Genomic DNA, 24,389 nt, shown 5'->3' with positions numbered 1-24,389 from the left:
TACAATCCACAGACCCAGGGAGGCTAGGTAACAAGGAGAGCCCAAGGCAGGGATACTGTTTGTTATCTGGGTCAGTAGAGGTTAACTGGACTCTATACCTACTCCCTTGTAAAACTCTGCTAAAGATTTCTGTAAAGTATCTCTCACTCTTTCCCCATGTGATACCTTCTGTGCTGTTCAATAAAGACAGAACAAAACCCTTTGTCAGGGATAGACACACAGAGTTATACACAGATACAGGGACAGATTTATAGGGCAAACTTCAAGCATCATAGATTCAGACTCATGCAGTAGAAAGAGAGGGGATAAAAGATGTAGGGAGCATGAAGTAGAGAATTCAAATCTGGCCATGATTTTGGTTAAATGACACCAAGGGGAGTGCTAATATTTCTTTCTTTATATAATAACAATATATTATTGGTGACTTAGAGATTATTACTGAAGTATTCAAACCAACTGCAAAAAGCATATATATGAAACTTCTTTAGAAAAAAAAGGTCACTTTTTAAATTCTAAGATATTTCAGACAGTTTAAAAAGTATCCAAATAAATAATATTTCCCCTTATGGGGCTAAATTTTATGTTGGAATAATGTGAAAAATAGTGTTTGGTCAGAAGCATCACCCCAGCTCCTTAACACCCCTTTATACAAAAAGTCTGGATTGTTTGCCTGGGGGCTTCACCCCGCTCCTGGCACAAGACCCCTCCCCAGGGAGGGTCATGAAAGCCTGCCAAACAGTAACCCCTCCCCAGGGAAGGTCAAGACCACTCCCACAGGCTATTTAGACTGCCCCCCAGAGAATGAACATGTGGTCTCCGGGTTTTGCGTGGTCCCCCCTATTCTCTCTTCCCCTCTCCATGCTTTCCCAGGACCACCAGGAGCATTCCATTAAATATGTGCATCTTTTAATTCGGTCTTTATTGGAATTATTTGTGTCGGCAGAGAGGCTCATCTTAAGAAATACCTAACAGATAGGACTTTAACTCAAAGAGATTCTCAGAAAGTATAGAATCTAACTGATGACCAGGACTAACAGACTTTAACAATTGTTTGACATTACCTGGTCAATGATAGAATTTAGCTTGGTAAGTAACAGAAATCCTCGACCATGGACAAGGTACTGTCCAAGTGTTGCCATGTGTGTCTCCTCTTCTTCTTCTTCCCTGGCCTCCACTCTCTGGACCACTGCATTGCAGAGCTGGTTGACATCGATCAGAAATTCACGTGCCAATGAGTTACTGTCAGTACTCATGACAGAGCTATAAAATGAAAAGAATATAAGAGTTTTTAAATGAATATAAATTTACCTTTAAATATATGTGATTTGTAGAGTGACTTAAGATTGTTATATATCTCCCAGCACTCAGGAGGCAGAGGTAGGTGGATCTCTGGGAGTTCGAGGCCAGCCTGGTCTACAAGAGCTAGTTCCAGGACAGGCACCAAAGCTACAGAGAAACCCTGTCTCGAAAAACCAAAAAAAAAAAAAAAAGATTGTTATATATCAATCCCTAGCTCTCTACTATTCTCAGGCACAGTTCTGACCTCATTAGGTAATGCCTACATGGCAGTACTAGTCCAGAGTTTGAAATGCCTTGGCACGGCCGGGCGGTGGTGGCGCACGCCTTTAATCCCAGCACTCGGGAGGCAGAGGCAGGCGGATCTCTGTGAGTTCGAGACCAGCCTGGACAAGCTCCTAAACCACAGAGAAACCCTGTCTCGAAAAACCAAAAACCAAAAACAAAAAACAAAAAAAAAAAAAAAAAAAAAAAGAAATGCCTTGGCACAGATAGGCAGGCATAAGCACAGGTGAACAGTGATAGTTAAGGGAGGTTCTGACTATCTCTCTCTCTTTCATAGACTAAACAATTACTTTGCATATTTAAAACAGATAAATGGCTCTTTTAAAAATATAAACTGGGCCGGGTGGTGGTGGCGCACGCCTTTAATCCCAGCACTTGGGAGGCAGAGGCAGGTGGATCTCTGTGAGTTCGAGACCAGCCTGGTCTACAGAGCTAGTTCCAGGACAGGCTCCAAAACCACAGAGAAACCCTGTCTCAAGAAACCAAAAAAATAAAATAAAATAAAATAAATTAAAAAAATATAAACTGAAGGTTGCAGAAATGGTTCAATAGTTAAGAACCCTTGCTGCTCCTACAGAGGACATGGATTCAGTTCCCATCATATCCATATGGCAACTCACAACTGCCTTGTAACTCCAGTTCCAAGGGTTCCAAGGCCTCCTTCGGGTCTCCCTGGGCACCAAGCAAACATTTGATATACATACATGTGCAGGTAAGACACTCGTGCACACAAAATGAAAACAAATACATCTTAAACTATAAGATAAATAATAGAACATAACGTATGTGGGAGCCGAGAATGCAGGCTATTTCCCGCATTTGTCTGATGGTCGGAGACTAACTAGTGCATCTGGCACTGCTCCTTTGGTAGTAAAACCAAGCCGGTGCCATCCTGAAAGTGGTCAGGATATGCAATTGTCGTTCTACTCCTTCTATTGTAATTATGAGGTCACCTGGGGAAGAGGTGTTTTCAGCCTAGGTGACAAAATGGATATAAGCAAGATGTGACTTAAGTCATTCCCCACTACCTAGGAAACAGAATGTTAATGAAGTTTTTGTTACCTTCCTCCTCAGTTTATGTTGATATAAAAGCTGCTTTAAAAAGAAACGCGGGTGATTTCAGGATTTGAATGATAACTGAAACTCCCTCCCGAAACTGTCAAGTGAACTGTGTCTTTAATATTCTCACACCTCTATGCTGGTAAGAAATGATTTATGTTGGGGCTGGACCCTGATAAACATGGAATTTTTCTCTTGATATTACCCAGTCATTGGCTTACTCTCCTAAAACTCCAACACTTAGTTAATGCACTAAGTGGTGATTCCTGTCAGGTAAGAACTGAAGAACTTTAGCTGCCTAGCTTATGCCACTTTTAGCCAAATAAAAAGCAATGTGTTACTTTATCATTAAGGAAAATAGCAAGGTAAAACATGCAGGGAATGAAAACAGAAAATGTACACTAAGAAAAGAAAAATCATAAACAACATAGTACTCAAAGGGTTTCAGAACAGTTTTATCTTATGGCTAGAAGTAATTTGGAGGACTGAGAGAAGGCTGAGCATTTAAGAGCACTTGCTGCTCTTGCAGAGGACCTATATTTGGCTCCCAGAACCCACGTAGTACCTAAAAACCTTCTGTAATTGCAGTCCCAGGGGATATTACGCCCTCTTCTGGGCTCTGCAGCACCAGGCAAACACATGGTGCACATATATAATACAAGAAAGTATTCAAATATTTAAAAAAAAAAAAACTTTTCCTGAAAGTTCTTACTCTTTATTTTTTTAAAATTGACAAAATTTCATTTATTGTACAAAACACAATATTTTAAAACATACCTATCAAATACAATGTGGAATGTTCAAATCAAGTTAATTAACAATTTTATTATTTTACACAGTTATACTACAATGAGAACACCAAGGTTCACTGTTTTACTTTCTCTCTCCAACCTCCACCCCAACAGGGTTTCTCTGTAGCCCTGGCTATCCTGGAACTCACAGATCCGCCTGTCTCTGCCTCCTAAGTGCTGGGATTAAGGGTGTGCACCACTACAACCTGGTCTGTTTTACATTTTTAAAGAATATAATATATCACCACTGACTAGAGTGACTATGCGGGGCAACAAATTACCATTATGTACAAATTGCCAAAGTTCTGAATTCTCCTATGCAGTAATCATACAACAGTGACATCCTAACTGCACACAAACAGAACACAACACTAGTAGGTCATTAGAGGGTATTTCTATTTTGTTCATTACTTCCTTGAATAAATGTTGAATATACCTGAATATTTTCCAGCCATTCTGAATATCAGCTGAGCAGACAGGCATATATTTTCTAATATTTCATATACTCAGAAAAGTATACAAAATACATAATGTGAGCACATACACAAAAATACACATACACTACACACAAATGTTTTAAAAAGATATAGAACATGAGATTACAGCCAACACCCAGAATTGGTGTTAGCATTCAAGATGTTCAGGTGAGTTTGTGAATGTGTATGTGTAAAGAAACAAAGATTTACAGCACAGGAAAGCTACATCCACGCTAGCTGGTACTTATTACCATGCATGTTTTTACAGGTTACACATGCTCATAGCTATAAAAATACTAACTATACAATCTAAATATACACCTTTCCTATAGAGAATCTAATTGTTTACTCTAACTATATTAACTCCAAAATTTCACCCTGACCCCAGACTTCTGACGCTAATATTACTCTACTTACCAGTCTCAATACTTCTGTAACATTCAGAATGTCTAATATTTCGGTTCATGAACTAGATGAAACTGTCTCAGCAAATGGCTTCACCTGTAAGAAAAAGATGCAAATGCATTAGCAGCAATAATAAACCACAAATAATGCTAAAAACTTCTTGCAAAATATCAGCAGCCAGTTTTTATATGTGATATATATAACTGGCAACAAATTATTCATGATCTCAAGAGCACACTTCAAAGAAAAAAATCCCAGTCAGCTGAGAACCTCTTAAAACCACCTCACAGGTAGTCCTGCTCACTCACCCACCCACTGACCCGAGAACAGGGCAAAGCTCCACACCTTATACAGGTTGTACAGGTAGTGGGCAACCCCAGTCTCCACCCACCCAAACCGAGAATGGGGCAGAGCAGTGTGTCTCATACAGGTAGCACCAGTTCCTAAAGCCTTATTGTTGTAACAACAGATTAGTGTATCTCTTGACCCTAACCAGAGAAACACCTCTTTTGGAGTAGGTAACAATTTAACACAAAGAGCCATAACTGCCCAAAATGCAGAGAATAAGAGACTGTGGATCTAAATGGCACATCTACACCACACCCCCCTCCTCCCAAGGCACAGGGATGGAAGAAGAGGAGATAGAAAGGTTGTAAGAAGAAAAAGAAGCAGTAGGTGACTATAGCCAGTATTTTCCTTCATTCAACAGGGAGGTTCCACAGAGAAATTGACAGTGGTTCAAGACCTGCACAAGATCAAGCCAGACAAAGACCCAGAATGAAGGGAGGAGGTGGTCAGGAACTTCCACCCCTGAAGAGCTATGGACAAGTAATGACTGCTAGAAAAAGAAGAGTAACTTCTCTTCAAGTACATGGTATCTGAGAGATTCCGTATATTCCAGTAGATGGCCCTACACTTATGCATACCAGCAACACTAAGTGAACTCTGGTTTTAAAAAAGAGAGAAAGCCGGGCGGTGGTGGTGCACGGCTTTAATCCCAGCACTCGGGAGGCAGAGGCAGGCGGATCTCTGTGAGTTCGAGGCCAGCCTGGTCTACAAGAGCTAGTTCCAGGACAGGAACCAAAAAGCTACAGAGAAACCCTGTCTCGAAAAACCAATAAATAAATAAATAAATAAATAATAAATAAAAAATAAAATAAAATAAAAAAGAGAGAAATAGAACATATGAAATCGGGAGGAAAGTGGTGGGGGGATATAAGGGAGGAAATGGAGGAGAAGGAATGAGATGTGAACTTGATCAAAACAATATATACAAGCATAAAATTCTTAATTAATAAAAAATTAAGAATGAAAATAAAGAAATAAATGCCTAACTTCAAGAACTGAGTCTTGATGAAGGAAATCCTGGAATATAGAGCTGTAAACGTAGTCACAACACTCTACTCTTCCTTTTCCAACTCCTACCTCCACATAAAACACAAATTAACCACAAAGGAGAATGAGACAAGAATGCTAACCAGAATCTAGGGAATGGTTGGATACCACCCACATACAATTCAATGTCTCTACAGGCGATTTATAACTCTCCTGTCAGCGTGAAAGGTATTTGAAGATATATGAGAACGCAAAACCCCAAAGCCAAATAATGATGAAATCCCGCCAAATATCATATTCTTGAATTCCTTGTTTTGTTTGAATTCTTTAAATGAAATGAAATTCTTCTGGGTATAATACAATAAAGGCTACTTCCAGAATGCAAAGGAAAATTTCCTGCTTCTGAGAGCAACAAGATGCTTCTGTTTAGCTTTCTGTTCTCTTATAGTCGTTACCAGAAAGACATGGGGAAATGTTTCTTTATTGGCTATATTATTGGCTATAAGGGATTATTCTTTTTTTTTTTTTTTTTTTTTTTTTTTTTTTTTTTTTTGGTTTTTTGAGACAGGGTTTCTCTGTGGTTTTGGAGCCTGTCCTGGAACTAGCTCTTGTAGATCAGGCTGGTCTCGAACTCACAGAGATCCGCCTGCCTCTGCCTCCCAAGTGCTGGGATTAAAGGCGTGCGCCACCACCGCCCGGCAAGGGATTATTCTTAACAAGGTTTTTAGAAACCTAAAAGTGATCTTTAAATGTTTTAAAATACTTAAAATCCAAAAAGTTACCTTGAGTGTGTTGGCAAACAGTCTTCATTATTATAATAATGTCTTCACACATTATTCTACTCTCTGGAAGACAAAGCAGGCTGGAAAAGGAACAAGGAGCCATGTGAGACTACAGGGAGCTTTGTGTGAGTCAGAGAACAGATGCAGCCCACACTACCAGTGAACAGTGCAACAGCAGCAATATCCTCCACCGTTTAGACATTCCAATCTCTCTATACACCTAGCACACAGTACCACCTCCTCCACAATTCCTGTATTCTGCTTCACTGTTTTATCATGTTGTTTTCACCATGGAAATCATTATTAATTTCTTTTCTATATGCCTTTATATTATCATTCATCATACTGTATCACACAATTGTATTATTCTTTCTTTATAAACTAAATTACATTTCCTTAAGAAGGGTCACCAAGGGAATGGAGAGACATGACAGTGGTTAAGAATACTGGTTGCTCTTTCAAAGGACCTAGGTTCAAATCCTAGCATCCACATGGTAATTTATAACCATCTGTTAACTCCAGTTCCAGGGAATCTGACACCTTCTTCTGGCTTCTTTGAGCACTGCCTGTATGTCGTATACAGATATACACGCAGGCAAAATAACCAAGAAATTTTCATAGCAAACTGTCAAGTACTAAAAAAGGTGCTACACAAATTCCAAAAGCCTTGGCAAAATTGACTGTATTTTAAAAACTTTTGGAATAAAAGTTGGTATATGCCGTGGAATAATCCTTCTATATCATTTATGTTATGTTACATATTATAATTTAAAAACTATACAGGCTTTTAAAGAAGTTCTTAAACCTTTATTATAGGCATATAGATCTCCATACTTGTTGAAGAAACAATAAAACAATTTGAAGCCTGAACTTAATGTGAAATGAAAATAATAAAAATAATTTCTATAGCAATATCATAATAATCAAGTTTTACATGTTTTTCTGATACATGCAAAAGATTCCACAAAATAAGGTCTATAAATATTAAACATACACATTCACAAACATTAAAGACACCTTGCAAGCCAGGTAGGAGGCTCAAGCCTATAATGTCAGCTCTTAAAAGGCTACACAGAATGGCCATGATGAAGCTGAAAACAACCTAGACTATACCTTGCAAGTTTAGACAGCACTAGTTTCCTCTTATTCTTCTATAAAGTGTACACAGGCAATACAATTAGCTACTCTTTTAAAGAAAGAAGAATTTACTTGATGCAGAAATTATTTAAAAAATGCATTTCCTATTATATTTCAAGCTAAGAAAGGTAAGAGCAGAGTCAAATCAAGACGTAGCTGCTGAATCAACTGCTCTTTAACCATCCATAAAGGCTAGTTCCAGGAGGTGAGCACAGGAGTTAGAAGAACTGAAACAAACATTTTCTGAGAGAAGGTTTTTCAAATCTAACCTACACGCTTTTTTTAATCCCAACACATTGTATATCATCACAATTAGTTTCTACCACTATGTTGAAAAATAGTAAGCTTGGCACACATGTGTAGTCCTAGTACTTACAAGGCTAAAACATGAGATTATGCCTCGTGAATTATAGGCTAGTCAGGGCTAGTGAGACACCTTCTCAGAATAATGATGATGGTGATGATTTAGACACAGACACATAAAGAAAAATAGTTAAACTTATACATAAATTACATACTGGAAGTCAATTGCTACAGGCTCCTATGATACCCATACATATTTTGGCTACAGAATTACATTAAACACTAAAATGTTTAGGATGTTGACAGTATAGGTGAATGAATGTCAGACTAAAAATAAAAGATACTTTTGAGCTCATTTCTCCTCAAAGCTTTATGAACACATCCACACATGCACACACTTTTCAACTGTTGGTTTTTCAGTTTGTTTTGAAACGGTCTGGCTATACAGCCGAGGTCACTTCAAAACTTAGCACCCTCCTGACCTAGGCTCCCGAGTCCCCAGTATACATGTGTGACACTATGCCCAGCCTGTTCCCTACTATTCTTATATTCAGAAAAACAAACAAAAACTAGAAAATATCTAAATGTTTCTTTAGACTGTGAACTTTCATGACAGTACACCATTGAGAAAATGCAGCAAGCATGAAGATCCATTTACAATTAAAATTACATATTTCAAATGTTTCATTAATGTGTGTATGACTAGGTTTTGTCAAAACAACATTGCTAGTATTCAATTTTTAAAAAAAAATAATGAGTAGGACTGGAAAGATGGCTTAGCAGTTAAGAGCACTTGCTGCTCTTGCAGAGGAGACAGTTTCAGTTCCGAGCACCCATATCAGGAGGCTCACAACCGCTTTTAACTCAAGCTCCAGGGGCTCTAACACCCTATTCTGATATGGTGGGAACAATCACATATGTGTTGCACTTGCATTGACTCAGGTTCACATACATAAAAATAAAACAAATATTACAAAAATAAATAAACAAACCAGTGATATGGTTCAGTAGGTAAAAGAGCTTCCTACCAAAACTGACAATTTGAGCTCAATCCCCATACCTACACGGTGGAAGGAGAGAAAAGACTCCTGAAAGTTGTCATCTGACCTCCATGACTACACACAGACACACTTTCTCTCAGACAAACATAAATAATGTAAAATATAAGGAGTAGAGAAGATTATGCCAGTAACTTGAAACAAATGAGTTTAGAAATCGTCCCCAAAACATTTAAATAAAGTTAAACGGGAAAAAATGCAAGAAAAAGTATCAGCATTATTGTGCCTGGAAGCACTATTAAGAGGAAATTCAGAAAGCAACAAAGAATTTTAATCTTTAAGAAATTCCAAGTTAAGCAGGTCCAGCACAACGGAAGAAGAGGCAGGTGGATCTCTAAGTTCCAGGCAAGTCAGGTCTACAGAGTTCCAGGATAGCCATGGCTACACAGAGAAACCCTGTCTCAAAAAACAAAACAACAAAAGCAAACAAACAAAAGAAGAAATTCCAAGACAAAGCTGAGGATACAGCTCAGTGTTGAAGCACTTGCTTGACATATGTAAGACCCTGGGTCCAACCCCTAGCACACAAACATACTCCCATTTAAAACATCAGGCCAAACTGTGGAGATAGCTTAGTCAGCAAAATATTTTCTTTGCAAGTATGAGGACCTCAGTCTGATCTTCAGAAACCCATGTGAAAAAAAATAAAATAAAAAGTTGTGTGTGGTGGTACATGCATGTAATCCCAGTGCAGAGAGAAGGAGTCAAATGGATCCCTGAGACCCACTGGCCAAATGGCCTGACCTAATCAGCTAGTTCCAGACCACCCATTCAGAGACCTGTCTTAAAATAACCACGCAGATCTCACTTGAAGGAAGTTCTTTGGTCTACACACACACACACACACACACACACACACACAGTCAAAATGCAATGAAGTCCAAAAAGCAAATAAAGAAAGCAGGGTAATGAGGTAGCTGACGGACACATAGCTGCCCTACAAGTTACACCAGTACAACTTCCTTGCTCTGGCCATGCTGCATTTCCCACTTCAATGGGTGAATAACCAGAAGTTACAACAATGAATGCATTTTATGAACTGATAAATATGTTTTGCTGCCCTTTCAAAGAGGCCACATTATTTTGATAAAAAGAGGAAACTGTTCTTACCATTGTTTGAATTTCACACTCACCCAGACTCAATGCATTTAATAGCTCTGCTGCTCCAATATAATGAATGCAATTATGACTACTGTTTCCTAAGGAGTGAAGACAACTACAGAACTAATAAATACTGCAGCAAATCACACTTGGCCAGATCAATGGTAAAGAAAAGGAAAAATAATATATTATTATTGCTTTTTAAAAGCTCATAATACCTTAAAAAATCATACAAATTTAATTCTGTTTGTGGTAAGTAAACAGAGATTACTTAATCAAAAAAAAAAACCATTTCTAATGTATAAAACCACAGTTAACTTTTTAAAAAAAGGTAAGTATAAGGAGAAAAATAAACCTAGAAAATAGCAAACATCCCAACAATCTTTTGGGTGGCTCATGGCTAACCATTCTAAAAACAGTACAGAGAAAACAGAATTGTAGACTTAGTCCACATTAGATGTAAATTAAATACTTCCCACCCACTGCAGTATTTGACACTTTTAATGAGTAAGTTTGTCTTATTTATTTAAAGCACATCTCCCAGAGCTGGAGAGATGTCTCAGCAGTTAAGAACACTTGTTGTTCTTTCAGAGAATTCAAGTTTGGTTCCCATCACACATACATATTTAAATCTTTTTTTTTTTTTTTAAAGAAATACATATCTTCGAGAGTTCCAGCGAGGGCCCAGCATCAATAGTGTAGCAGAGACAGGGACCTCGAACCAACACAAGGATTCTTTGCAATGAATGCCTGCATGTAAAAGCATATGAATAAAAGGGTTTACTGCATGAGTCACTGTGTCTGCAGCTTCCAGGTCAAGATTTTCCCTTTCTTCTTCTTTTTATTTTTTTTTTAATCTTAAATTTTATTTTGTTTTTATTTAGGAGAGGGAAGGTTGCAGGGGCAGAGGGTGGATGCAAGGGGACAGGGAATGGGTGGGATCTGGATGCATGTGAAAGACACAAAGAAAAAAAAAGGAAGTTTTTAAAAAATGTATCTTCCAAAGCCAGGTGCATTGACTCTCAGCACAAAAGAGGCTAAACAAGTAGGATTGTGAGTGTGAGGTTAGCCTGGGCTACAAAGTAAGACCCTATCTCAAAAAAACCCAAAACAATAAAACATATCTTCCTCTTACTTTTGCCTTTGCAATGACATCTACAATTTCTGATGACGTGCTCCGAGTTCCCTCTTAGTTTTTAACCCCTCATCTCCATTAGCTTATTCACTGCTTGCGTTTAAGGCAGAGGAAATATCCCATTGATAACTCCCTCCTCTTTCAAGATTACTCAAAAGTGGTCTATAACGAAAAGACGTTTCACCTCTGCTCTGTGCACTGCAGCCTGGCTTTTGTTCACAGTCCTCTATCAAAACTACTTAGGCCAAGAGCAAAAACAACCTTCTAATTGCCAAATCTATTCCAACAAGCACATTCCAAGTACTTATCTGTTCAGATTTCTCTGTGAAATACAAAGCTTATGATAACCAATAACCATTCTGTCCTTAACCCTCTCTTCTCTTTTGACTTAAGGGATCACATATATACTCATACACATCATACACATACCTCTATATGTTGTATATTTCCTTCTCTGACTACTGTCTAGTCTTCATGGTTGGATTCTTCTCTGCCAGCTCCTCATGCTGAGGAGGTGCTGGATTCTCTCCTCCTGCTGCGCTCTCTCTCTCTCTCTCTCTCTCTCTCTCTCTCTCTCTCTCTCTCTCTCTCTCTCTCTCTCATGCTTTTTATAAACAGAGCCACTTCTGAAGTTACAACTATCACCTATATGTCTAATGACTTCCTAAATTCTTATACAAAGATGAGACCAGACTTTCTTATATAAAATGTAGCCAGAAAGTCTCGGGACAGTACCATGACACTAGAGAATATAATCTTAAACTGGCACCATTCAAGCCCCTCTAATAGCACTCATTCTCACTAGCTACCCCTTTCCAGTGTTCCTCTGCTTGCCTACACTAGTGTGACCAAATACCTCTCTATCTGCCCAGCCTAGTTCTGGCTTATGTCTGTCAAAGAGTAATGACACCCTTTTGTTCTCAAAACACCATCTATTTGGCCAATAAACTGTATGACTGCCCTACCTACTCATCTATCCCTTTGACTTTTTGTGCCCCACTAGGTAAATCTTCCCTAACTTTTTGTTGCTATGTTTTATTTGTAAGAACATGTATACATGTGCATAACCTCAAGCAACATCCTCAGAAATATCATCTGTCTTTTTTGAGAGAGGGTCTTGAAGCTCACCAATTAGGTCAAACTGGTAAGATAGCAAAACCCGGGATCCTCTTGCTTCTGCCTCCCCAGAGCTGGTATTTATGTGTATGCTACCAGGGCCACCATTTTTACATGGCTCGGTCAAAACTAGGGCCTCGCACAGACAAAGCCGACACTTTACTGAGCTATCTCCTCAGCCCCTTACCTGTGTTCTTTATTTCTTTTCCAAGCCCTACCTCTGTTTCTAAGAATTTCTCTACCTTCACCTCTTCTCAATAAAGATCATTACATCACCAAGATCTCAGCCTGGAAAGAAACGTCAGTATTCACCTGGCTTCCCAAGGAGAGAGCTTCATTTTATCTTTCAGGGTTAGATTTACAGTTGTCACCTACTGACCAAGCTCTGAGTAGGCCATTATTATTTATTATGCACAATACCACATGCTTTCCACAAGAGCTGATCTTCTGAGGTTCATTATCTATAAGAACAAGTAATCTTAATGCACTAGACTTAAAGTGTTACCTTGTTTCCTCATGGCTCCTGCTTTGCAGAAGGTTAATATGGCTTAATAGTTGGTCACAAAGACTTTCAAGTTACATAGACTCAAAAGGCTACTTACTTAGCCTCACTGAGCCCTGGTTTCCTCACCTACAAAACACTGGTCCTAACATGCACCTTATAGGATTGCTGTGAAACATAAACTTTCAAAAGCATGTACAGTGACTAGCACTATTGTTACTATTAAGACTGGTTGCTCAGTAGCAGCAGCTGTATTTTGTCTCTTATCACTTAAAATTGCCCCAACTCTAGAATTTTAAATTTAGAAAGATTTCATATATGTGTCTTTTTTTCCATCTCTAAATTCTACTCACAGATCCTTTTTTACTAAGATTCTTCACCTTATTCACAATCCACATGTATCAGCTTCAAATTGGCTTAGCTTTTCTTCCAACTTGAGTAGAGAGATCCTAACTGTGAGGGGAAGGGCCACACCCCTTCACATAGAGTTCATTGTCACCCTCCATTCTTCAGTGTCATACCACCCTTTCTCCCAAGGTTCTTCATTACACCTTTCTTTCTCAGTCTCACCCAGGTTCAGTTTAACATACTTGCTTTTTCACCTAAGCAAAGCAGGCCACGGAGAAAACTACTTAACCATTCTGATAATCTCTGTGCATTTGTGATTTCAAATCTTGGGAGAATATTCTGATAATCTCTGTGCATTTGTGATTTCAAATCTTGGGAGAATATTCATTACCATTCTGTAAGGTCACAAGTCCTTGTTTAAATTTCTTCATCTTCACACAGTTGCTCAGTTTCAGGGCTCATTAACCACAAAAACAAGAAATCCCAATACGCTAGGCTTAAAGGGTTCCCCCAAGCATATCCCCACTGACGTTTCTCTTTCTGTCTCAGCAGATAACCAGAAGGAGACACTGTCCTGGATGCTCAGCTCCACCTCAACCGACTCCCTTATTTCATTTTCTTTTGCGAACGGAAAGATGCATTGTTACTCTTCTTCTGAGTAACCCTTTTTAGCCTTTGCTCTTGGGCCCAACCCTCTCCTTTCTCTCACATTATATTCAATCAATTAGCATCTTTCTCTTATATAGGATGCCCCTTTCCCTCAATCCACACAAGTATCTTTAATTTCACTCCTTAAAGAAAAACAACCTTTGGCCAATCACACCCCCAGCTCAACCTTCCATACACTGTCTCCTCTACATTTCCAAAAGGTATCTGAAGACTATATTTACTGAATAAAGATGTTTTTACATGATCAGACTTATTTTTTTAATTATATACAATTTGTTTCGATGAAAGAAATCAAACTGAAAACTGATGGATTTAATTTCCTTTTCCTGTATTTTAATAATTGTTATATAAGAACAATCAACATCACTATTCACCCAATTTATACTCTTCAAAGTCTGCCTTTATTCCTCTTTCCTTTACCCCATTTCTTAGGCTAGGACTGCTACTGCTGACACTTTTCCCATCTTAAACTAATTCTGAGGGCAGTGGAGGACACTTTTGGAAGATTAAATAAAATAGTGGGTGCATGTACTATACACAGTAAAGTGCTATAATAAAGAATATGCTGTTATTATGTATGTTATCTCTGATAATGTGAGCATGAGGCTAGATCATTGACGTGTTGTAAAAACTGGATTGGTCTTAGTAATCAATATTTTCTGACCATGAATCATAAAGCACTTGGCAATCTGGCTTATTCTTTTTCTGAGAATCAATGTCAAATGTTTCAATGTACAATTTCTCAGCTTCACCTGCCAATTCTTCAATTTTGAAACGTAAAATAGGCAATTGCCAGACGTAATGGTGCACACCTCCATTTCAACACTCAAGGAATGAGGACAGAAATTCCAGGCAGCCTGGGTAATACTGGCAGAGCTTGACTTAAAACAAACACAAACACAAATAAAATGGCAATTCTTCAAGTTTCTGGCAAAAATCTCTCTTTAAATATAATTTTCTTTTATAGAGAAGTTTTAGGTTTACCTCAAAACCAATTGGTAAAAAGAAAGTATACATAGCTGTCTCCACACTGCACAGCCTCTCTGGCTATAAGCATCCCACATCACAGAAACAGTTGTTACTAACAAACTTACACTGACAGGTCATTCTCATCCCAAAGTCAAAGTTTACATTAAGGTCCACAGTTGTATATTCAAACGTATAATGACATATATCCACCATTGTAGTATCGTACTGCCCTAAAACTCCTCTGTGCTCTCTGCCCATATATTCTTCCCTTTCTTCAACTTCTGATCTTCTCTATCGAGTTTTGCTTTGCTTTTTTCCAGAAATTTCTCATACTTGGAAAAATTAAGTACACAACTTTTTCAGACTGGCTTCTTTCATGTGGTAAAATGTATTTCAGATTCCTCTGTCTTTTAAAGCTTGGGCTTTTAAATACCACTTATAAAGGTGCAACTGGCATGGCATATAACACACTATACATCTTTAAATTATATAATTTGTTCAGTTTCAACCTATGTGTACACCCATGAAACCAAGGTCGTAATCAAATAGTGAAGCCTGTCTATCACTCCCTGCAGTTTCCTAGGACATCTTTGTTATCCCTCCCTTCGTCTCCTCCCCTTACCTTATCGATACCCAATCCACCACTGATACACTTTCTGCCACTACAGATAAGAAAGAGCACACTTTGTAGATGGAACTACAAAGTACATAGTGGTTTTTTGTTGGTCATATTATGAATGTGCGTGCATGCCTGTGCGCTCATGTGCACATGTGTCTGGCTTTCTACATGTAGCATAGTTATGTTGTATGATCCATAGTACATTCCTTAATTGCTAAGTAGTAATCCGTTATAGAAAACAGCTCTTTACTTTTCAAAGATTGGTAGAAACAGTTTTATAAACATGCATAACTCTACTCCTCATCTAATTTTTCCATTTATTTAAAACAGGTAGTTCTCTTTTTCCCATCCACTGTATAGATTTTGGTTTCAAAGAATAAAATTTGAATAGAACAATAACTAGCCCTTTGGAAATTATTTTATTTCTTTTTTGACTAATTAAGATGCTTGGTTCTAAGCATTACTATTTCATATTATTAGGTACTTTTTTTTCCCTTATTCTATTTTTTCCAGCACTTGGTCTTAGTAAACATTCAAAATTTCCAAATGTATCAAACTCTCTCAATTACTATAAAGCAAAGCCAAGGGAATTAAAAGGCACTAGGGCACTGATGAGTAGCAAACCAAGCAAGCAAACAAACAAAAAAATGAGTAGAACCAGTGAGGATATAGTTGTTCACTGACTCCAAAAGCAGTTTATGATTACTCACTAATCTGACAGCGTTTATTGTATTTTCAGTATAGATATGTTAAAAATTCATTATAAAATATTAACTATATTCTGGTTCTTCAGTATAAAGTGTAGAGCTCAGGACTGAGAGTCACGTATTTTCTGATACGAGCTTTTTGTTGTTGTTGTTCTCTTTCACAGTACTGGAGATTAAACCCAGGGCCCTGTCCATGCCAGACAAGCACTCTACCACCATGCCACAGCCTCAACCTCATTTTCTCATTTTTGAGACAGAGCCTCACTAAGCTACTAAGCTGTCCAGGCTGGTCTTAAACATGTGATCCTCCTGTTTCAGCCTCCCAAGTAGCTGGGACTACAGAGATACTCCATCAAGTTTTACAGATCAAAGTATAATGGTCTAATAGTTTATACTCTGATGTTTTTTTTAAAAAGTCTCCATTTATAATGTGATGGTCCATTTATTTCAAGTCATCTGTAATGAAACAAAAGAATTAAGATAATCTCTTTGTTACTGACTTATTAGGAAAGCATTTAAAAATTCAGGTCTTTTACATTGTAATTTTACAAATGGCCAAGAGAAGCCACATTTGATAACATTTCTGGGGCTTAAATTCTTTTTAACGGGCATCTAAAGATAATTCAGAAAAAAAGAGAAAGCAGATGAAGGTGTTCAAGTTAAATATAGCAACAGGCTATAAAAGATACTCTGGAGTTCTGTATTACATGGCTTTCTCTACAACAAAAACTAACAAACGCAATGGGCTGAATCCAAGCAAATAAAACCAAAGCTACATTTGGGAACGTGAACGACGAGGTTGGTTCAAAAGAACTAAATAGAAAATGAATATGAAACCAAAAGAAGGGTTCATTGAGTGTATTTTCCTAGCAGGATCAAGGTAATGGGTTTGATTCCCAACACTGGAAGAAAAAAAAGTAAGTGAGCATGAAATAAAAATTATCCACTTATGGGCAAAATTTTTAAGCTCCTGGAATAGTCAAGGCAACATAAAACGTTTTTGCAATGCAAATTCACTAATGTCTACTATGAATAATCTTCACTTGGATGTGTGGTGGTATTTTGTTTGTGCTTTAACAAATAAAGCTTGCATGAAGATCACAGTGTGGAGATAGTCACACTTGTTAGCCATAGAGGTCTGGCAGTGGTGGCATACACCTTTAATCCCAGCACTCAGGAACTCTGTGAGTTCAAGGCCATCCTGGGCTACACAAGATTGAATCAGTCTAAATGAGAAACAGAGACAAGCAGTGGTGGCTCACACCTTTAACTTCAGCACTATGGAGGTGGAGATGGGAAGTGAGCTCAGGATTCAGTCTGGGGTTTTGGAGAGACAGCATTCAGTCAGAGGATTCATGGAAACAGGATCTTGCCACTTTATCTGAGGATACTGTAGAGGTAAGAACTGGCTGCTCTGCTTCCCTGATCTTTTGGCTTTCATCCCCTAATATCTGACTCCAGGTTTTTAATTATTAAGACCAATTAGATTCGAGCTACATGGATGCTTAATTTTATTGCCTAAAACCTAACCTCCCAACCAAGCCTATTCATCTCATAAAATTCTCAGTATCTCCCTATTCTATCATTCTTGCTAAAGACAAGATTGTTACCACCCTCTACATTCTACACATGAGCTATTCAAAAATCAGTAACCTCTCACCACAGCCACCAATTCCTATGTCATTTCTGAACAGCATTATGCCAATATCCCCAGACAAGGTATCGCTGCTTCTGTTCCTGCTAGCCCCTTCCCCCATTGGAGGTGTATTTTCCAACTAGTTATGGTATGGTCCCTTTGAAAGATCAAGTTTAATTATATCATTTTACACTCAAAAAGAGGATTCTTCTCCCTACAAAGGCTTATAGGTTCTTTCACAACCTGATCTCTTATCCTTCTAATATGTCAGTACTCTACAACTTAACTTAGCTGGCTCCAACATGGCCAAACTAGCCGCCAGCTCTCACTCCATCTCCACACTATTGCCTCGGGGCTTTATGCAAGTGGCTTTCTCATTACACATTCTTCCCCTCAAAAAGAACATGGATCCTTCCTTCCGGTTGACCAAATTTCATCTTCTCTAACAGGCCTTTCCTAACTACTGCTAATCAAATTGCAACCCATTTCTGGCTCCCTGTCTTCTCTCTTCCCTGTTTTTCTCTACAGTCCTTAACATCATTTGACAGGGCATCTTCTATTCATTTATGAGCTGACGTTCTTCCAGTAGGCTGTATGTTCCACTTATCAGTTTATAAAAGTGCCTGGCCCGTAACAGGTGCTTAACAGGTCTTTACTTTACACATATGTTATATACGTAATTTACAGTCTACAAAGTTATCTTAATATAAAATAAATTCCAGAAATCATTTTCCCCTCTATATGTATTCATGTGGATGACAGCAAACAGCAATCAGCAGAAAATTACTTGCAAAGCTCTTCAAAAACAGATCTCACCTACTAATTAACTACATTAGTAGAAGCTAAGAGTCAACATTTTTGGTAGAATAGGGTTTCTAAGTGTGGAAGTTAAATGGCAGACCAGCCAACAACCTTCAGGAAGAAAACCTCAATTCAGTGTTGCCCTATCAATCTGTTAAACAAACCCTCGGGTAAAGGTAAAATGAATTCGATCCTTAAGGAAACACTGGCCAGAACTCAACACAAATGTGTATTCAACACGAGTCAACACCCTTAAATTTTTTTTTTCCTCACCCCATCAACTACCAAGCGAGGGCTGTCACTGGTTGAGCATCGAGAATGTTTTGCCGTTTTGTTTATCCCTCTGCGGATTGGATGAGGACGCTTTTCTTGATTCCCTGGGCTCCAGCCCTCCATCACGAACCCTTGGCCTTTCGAACGGTGACGATGGGGTCTCCCTAGGTCATGCCCCTTCCATTAGCATCTCAGCCACCACTCCGGAGACGAGCGCGAACCACGGAGGGTGGTACGCGGAGTCCCGCAGCAGGTGTCACGGGCAGGGAAGGAACAGCAGGGACTCAGATGCACCAGGGTGGGGATGACAGATGGGCCGGCGGCCTGAAATGGGACGCCCGGAACCTGGCAGCTCCCGCTGTCACCTGCTGAGCAGGACCCGACGGGCTGAGAGGAGCGGCGGTCCTGGACAAGCGTTCCCGGGGGTGAAGCGCCCCCTGAGGGCACCGGCCCGCCGCGCCGACCGGCCGAGTAAAGTTAGTATGGGGTCCGTGCCGCCGCCACCACCCGCGAGGCCCGGGACCGCCTCAGCCAAGAACCGTGCAGAGCTGCCAGTGCAGGCGAGCCCCAGCCCGGCAGAGCTCCGGGCGCTCCGGTTCCCTCAGCTCCCTCAGCGCGGCGCGACCCCGCCCGGACAGCCCGCCACCTTCCCGCCATGCCCCGCTGAGGTCGAGACCCCGACCCTCGAAGGAGCCTGCGGCCGCCTGTACCTCAGCTCTGTGGTCCGCCGCACGCTCTCACCGGTGCAAGAGAATCCCGATTCGCCACAGCTGCCCGGCCAGCGCGAGCCCTCACCCCCCGCCCCCTCAGGTAACCCGGGAAACCGGGAACACCACCCCTTCCTCCCCCGCCCGGACACAGACCTGCTCCTCTGCGCCTGCGCACGGGCCCCGCCTCGCCCACCTAGAGTCCCGCCCCTCCGGGAGGGCACGCCGGGGTCGCCAGCGTGGTGCGTGGAGCATCTTAGCCAATGAGACGGAGGGGGCGGGCCGAGGACGGCCGGGCGGGGCCTGGGCGGCCGGGCTGAGAGCCTCCCCTCCTCCCCGGCAGCGTTAAGGTCTGCGGAGTGAGCACTTGAGGTGGACGCATAAGATCTCCTTCCTACTGTAGACTCACGACCCCTGGAAAAGCCACGTCTGTGTCGAAGACTGTTCAGAATGACTAACAGAACTTTGCCATTACGGAGAGATGAATGATCAGTAGCCAAAATTATCCTAGACTATTTTTAGGCTCTTTAGAAACCGCTTATTACCGACCTCTGTAGTTGACCTAACCTCGCTGTGGCTATTATGTAAAACGTTTGGAATGTATTGTTAAGCTTAGCCAACGACTAGCTTTGCAGCGATGCTCAAACGAAGACTAGCAGCAGCGAGAGTTTTCGGGCTGTGCTGTAGTCTGCCCACCTGAAGTCTTTTGCCCTGTATTTGGCAAATGTATTATTGATTTATGGTCTTTTGTTCTATGACTATAAGATCTCTCGTAAACCTCTTCCATAATTGAGCAGGTAATTCTGGGAAACCCAAATCTGTATTCGTAAGCAATGTTCACTCGGATTGCCTCAGAATAAACTTTCTCTTACTTCCATTGGAGCAAGAGCTGTTTTGCATCGACAGTGTATGCAATGAACTCCTATCTCCTGCTGGAATTCAAAGGATGAAAAGAAAAATGGAAAGGTTTACCAAGATGAAAGTTGGACTGCCCTCAAGAGAGCTTTGGGGCCTGACCTTATACTTCTGTCAAGAACTAGAGAGAGGCTTTGGTAATTCTGGGCCCAGGTATAATACCCCATCTAACCCTATTCCAGCACATTTGCATAGAATGGGCCCTGGGACGAAGATCCTTGCTTAAACCAAACTTTAGCAGACTTTTGAACCTTCTCCTTGGCCCACGTGCTGTGTGTGTCCATCTTTGTAAACTCCAAGTTTAGCAATTGCTAAAGGCAGTTTAGCAAGAACCCACACAAACACAATCAGACCCTCCCTAGCTAGCAAAAATGTTTCGGTCCCCACCTTAGGTATCTGTTCGTGTTGTCCTGCCTTCAGCAAGAATCCTGCATGATTGGTGCAGCCAGAATTAACCCAAGTTGTTATCATCCATGGGCTCCATGTTCCTTGACTATAAATACCCATTTATCCCTAGTGTGTTTAAAACAGAGGCATGCTCTGTGCCTGGGTCTCTTATGACAGGAGTCCTGAATAAAATTTGTCTTTGCCACTTGAACTTGTGCCAGCTCTGCTTTTCTCTGATGACTATTAATGTCACATACCTTAATATACCAGTGTCTCCTGAGTGTGGGAACCACAAGTTAAATAAAAGGAAATTTGAACCTCATTACACAAAGTCCAACTAAATCTAATACTGCAAAATGCTGCTGTTTCAACATTTTGACATTTGACATTTTGACAGTTTAGAGGCCACCCTTCCTCACCTTCCAGTCACAACTGTGGCGGGTCTGAGATATCAGAGGTACGGGGAAAGAGTCAAAGCTATACGGATATATTTGGTATCGTCTGGCAGTTTTTAAGTCTTCACAAAAAATTCAATCAATAATCAACTAGTCTAAAGCTTGATCATGTAGCAGAATAGGGTAGAGTGATTACAACGAATGACAAAAATGATGATAATGACCCATTATCATCACCAAAGGATACATAAAATAGAACATAATATGGCATAATGGCAATGCCTTTAATCCCAGAACTCAAGAAGCAGGGGCAGGGAGACCTCTGTGAGTTCTAGAACAGCCTGCTAGGACAGTTCTAGGACAGCCAGGACTCTTACACAGAGACAGTTTCCTGTCTTGGAAGAAAGAAGTTAGGGCATGTCTAAGAAAAGCCCATAGGGTACAAATGTGAGGGAAGGCAGGAGCAGTGTAAATGACGTATAAAAAGTCACAGCCCTCGTGGTCCATTCTTTGAGCCTTTGATCTTTCTCCAGCTCTGGCCCAAGCCTTCTTTCCTAATAAACTCCCTTTGTTTCCACATTACCCTATATGTCCCTGGTCCAATTGCTTGCGCTAAGACAAAAACCCTGGAAATTCCCGTGGATAGCTTCCATACTTCAGGGTCTGCCTATAAAGTAGGAGTCACTGTAGACCCAATGCCTCCAGTTCCTTTCTATTCAAGGATTGAGCAATAAAAAGAATTGCAGATGTTATATCCAAAGGCTATTTGCCAAATGCAGCTCTTAAACCCTCAACTCCCTCATGGCCTGATGATAAAGCAGAGTAAACAGTTGCCCATTGATGTGGCTTAAGGGGGCTCTCTGGGAAAATTCCGCTCTAAAATAACTCTGACTGACTCTGTTGTTTAACCATTAACAGCTCATATCTTTAGACAGAGGTTACCCACTTCCTCTGGCAGGCAGCTTTTCAAAATGCCAGTACTCTAGGGATGGACAACATGCAAAGTCTCTAAGAATCAAATGAAAGAAATGCTGTGAAATGGGCACTTATTTAACAAATATATAAATAGCATCTCCCAGATGCTAAGATCTATGCCCAGCACAGTGTCAGGCACTGGAAACACTGCAATGTCTCTAAAGTCAAGGAGGAAGAGTGGTTGAATATCACCGGCTGCATATTTAGCTAAGGCTGAATCTACTCTTGTTCACACAAAGTTCACTCACTAATCTAACAGCAACAAACAAACAAGCAAATCTTTTTAATAAACAAAAGGTCACAAAAATATCAAGTAACAAATTGTTTTCTGCTTCCCTTGGAAAGAACACAATAGATGAATGAACAAGCCTTCCTTAAAGCAAAAGAAAATCAGAGACGTTACATAATGACAGTATACAGTGGCCCTCAAAGTATTTTTGCCCATAAAAGGCCAAAATAATAGCATTTGTGATATTGTATGTCTAACTCACAAGGCATTTTTAAATAAAATATTACGGTATTTATTTTGAATTCAGTATACATTTTAGAATTAAGCCAGGTGTAGTAGTGAACATTGATAATCTTAGCATTTTAGAGACTGAGGACCTTTGCCACAAATTCAGTGCCAACCTTGACAACTTGAATTTGATCCTTAGAACCCACATGGCAAAAGGAAAGAAACAAATTCTAAAAGTTGTCGTCTGACCTCCACATGTGTTTCATTGCTCGTGCAAATTCATACATACCAACACATGGACACACACTACAGACAAACATATAAGTAAATATGACAACAAAACCAGTATATCATATTAGAACACTAATATTCAGGCAATAATTGGCATTGCCTAACACTCAGGAAGTGGAAGCAGGAGGATAAGGAGTTCAAGGTCATCCTTGAGTATATAAGGTTTTTGGGGTTTTTTTTTGTTTTTTTTTGAGACAGGGTTTCTCTGTAGCTTTGGTGCCTGTCCCGGAACTAGCTCTTGTAGACCAGGCTGGCCTCAAACTCACAGAGATTCGCCTGCCTCTGCCTCCCGAGTGCTGGCATTAAAGGCGTGCGCCACCACCGCCCGGCGAGTATATAAGTTTGAAGCCAGCCTGAGTACATAAGAACATTTATCAAAGCAGAAACAAAAGTGAGTAGATATGCATAAATAATAAAATGCTAACTACACGCAAGCTTAAGACACTTAGCTTAAGAGATTTCAAATGAACACAAAATAGTGACTAAGAACACGCAAAAGTGAAAAAATCTGCAGAAAGAAAAATGAATAATAGAGAAGGAAGCTGTACCCGTGTTTGCTCCAGCGGCAGCGTTTTATAGTGGGAAACTCTCCATATAACTGGGCTCTGAATGAGAGCTAATGAGACTATAACATTAAGACTTTAAAATATACACTAATGTGCACGTCTTTACATTTAGCTGTTCCCTGAACACCTTCCAATTTGTTCAGTGACTACTAGATCACGTGGTTCCCCATTTCACTTAGGTAGCAGCAAAAGTCCTCACAATGACCTCCAGAGCTTAATACGTGCTCCGGAACTTCACCTCCTCTCTGTCTTCCTTCCTCACAGACTGGCCTCTTCAGTGCTACGCATATACTTCAGGCAAGTTCCTACTTTTGAGATCTTGCACTGCCTGGCCCCTCTACACAGTGTTTCTTTCTAGATAGCCACAACGACTCCCTTAGCTGTACCCTGATGGTGTCTCCTGATGAGACCACTCTCGGTACTGCCTTGGGTCCTCAGCAACAAAGATTTCTGCCTGGGGACCCTGAGCCCGAATGTCTCTCAGAAGACATACCAGACTTGAAATAAAGCTTAGTGGTAGAGCAGTTGCCTAGCTTGAGTGAGGCCTGGGGTTTGATTCCCAGTACTTCAAAAGCAATAATAATATAATAATTATGATTTTTCTTTTAGATGTCCGGACATGAGTTTTGGAGTGCTTTGTCCTAATAAATCTTAAAAATGTGCTTTTAAACAGATACCTTGAAATTCAATTGAAGTGGCCAATTCATAATTACAGTCTTTATTCTATAAGAAGCAACTTCTCTTGTTTACAAAAGCTATCAGAGTTCATTTTAGTGAAATTCTTTTATGCAATTGTTGTTTCACTGACAGCAAATGTCCTTAAACATATGGATACTTTACTCAGGACTTATGTCATTGCATTACAAGATTTCTGAAATTCAAAAACCACTTTA

The 24,389-nt window shown here is 40.0% G+C and overlaps 1 protein-coding gene across 1 annotated transcript in view; it reads right to left on the bottom strand.

Annotated features, from left to right (window-relative positions):
- The window catches only part of Lyst (lysosomal trafficking regulator), a 147,573-nt gene extending 127,971 nt beyond the window's left edge, over positions 1–19,602 (bottom strand). Inside the window, exons 1-4 of the mRNA XM_057786947.1 lie at positions 19,514–19,602; positions 6,430–6,509; positions 4,325–4,408; positions 1,062–1,260 (exon numbers count right to left, since the gene is read on the bottom strand). Coding sequence (XP_057642930.1) covers positions 1,062–1,253 — 192 coding nt within the window. The 5' untranslated portion in view covers positions 1,254–1,260; positions 4,325–4,408; positions 6,430–6,509; positions 19,514–19,602. The remainder of the gene's footprint in view (positions 1–1,061; positions 1,261–4,324; positions 4,409–6,429; positions 6,510–19,513) is intronic.
- Between the last annotated feature and the right edge of the window lie 4,787 nt (positions 19,603–24,389).

The sequence above is a fragment of the Chionomys nivalis genome, chromosome 13, assembly GCF_950005125.1.
Source record: "Chionomys nivalis chromosome 13, mChiNiv1.1, whole genome shotgun sequence".
In the NCBI taxonomy this organism is placed as follows: domain Eukaryota; kingdom Metazoa; phylum Chordata; class Mammalia; order Rodentia; family Cricetidae; genus Chionomys; species Chionomys nivalis.
Note: the sequence above shows the minus strand (reverse complement) of the source record. Positions and strands in the feature narration are given on the sequence as shown.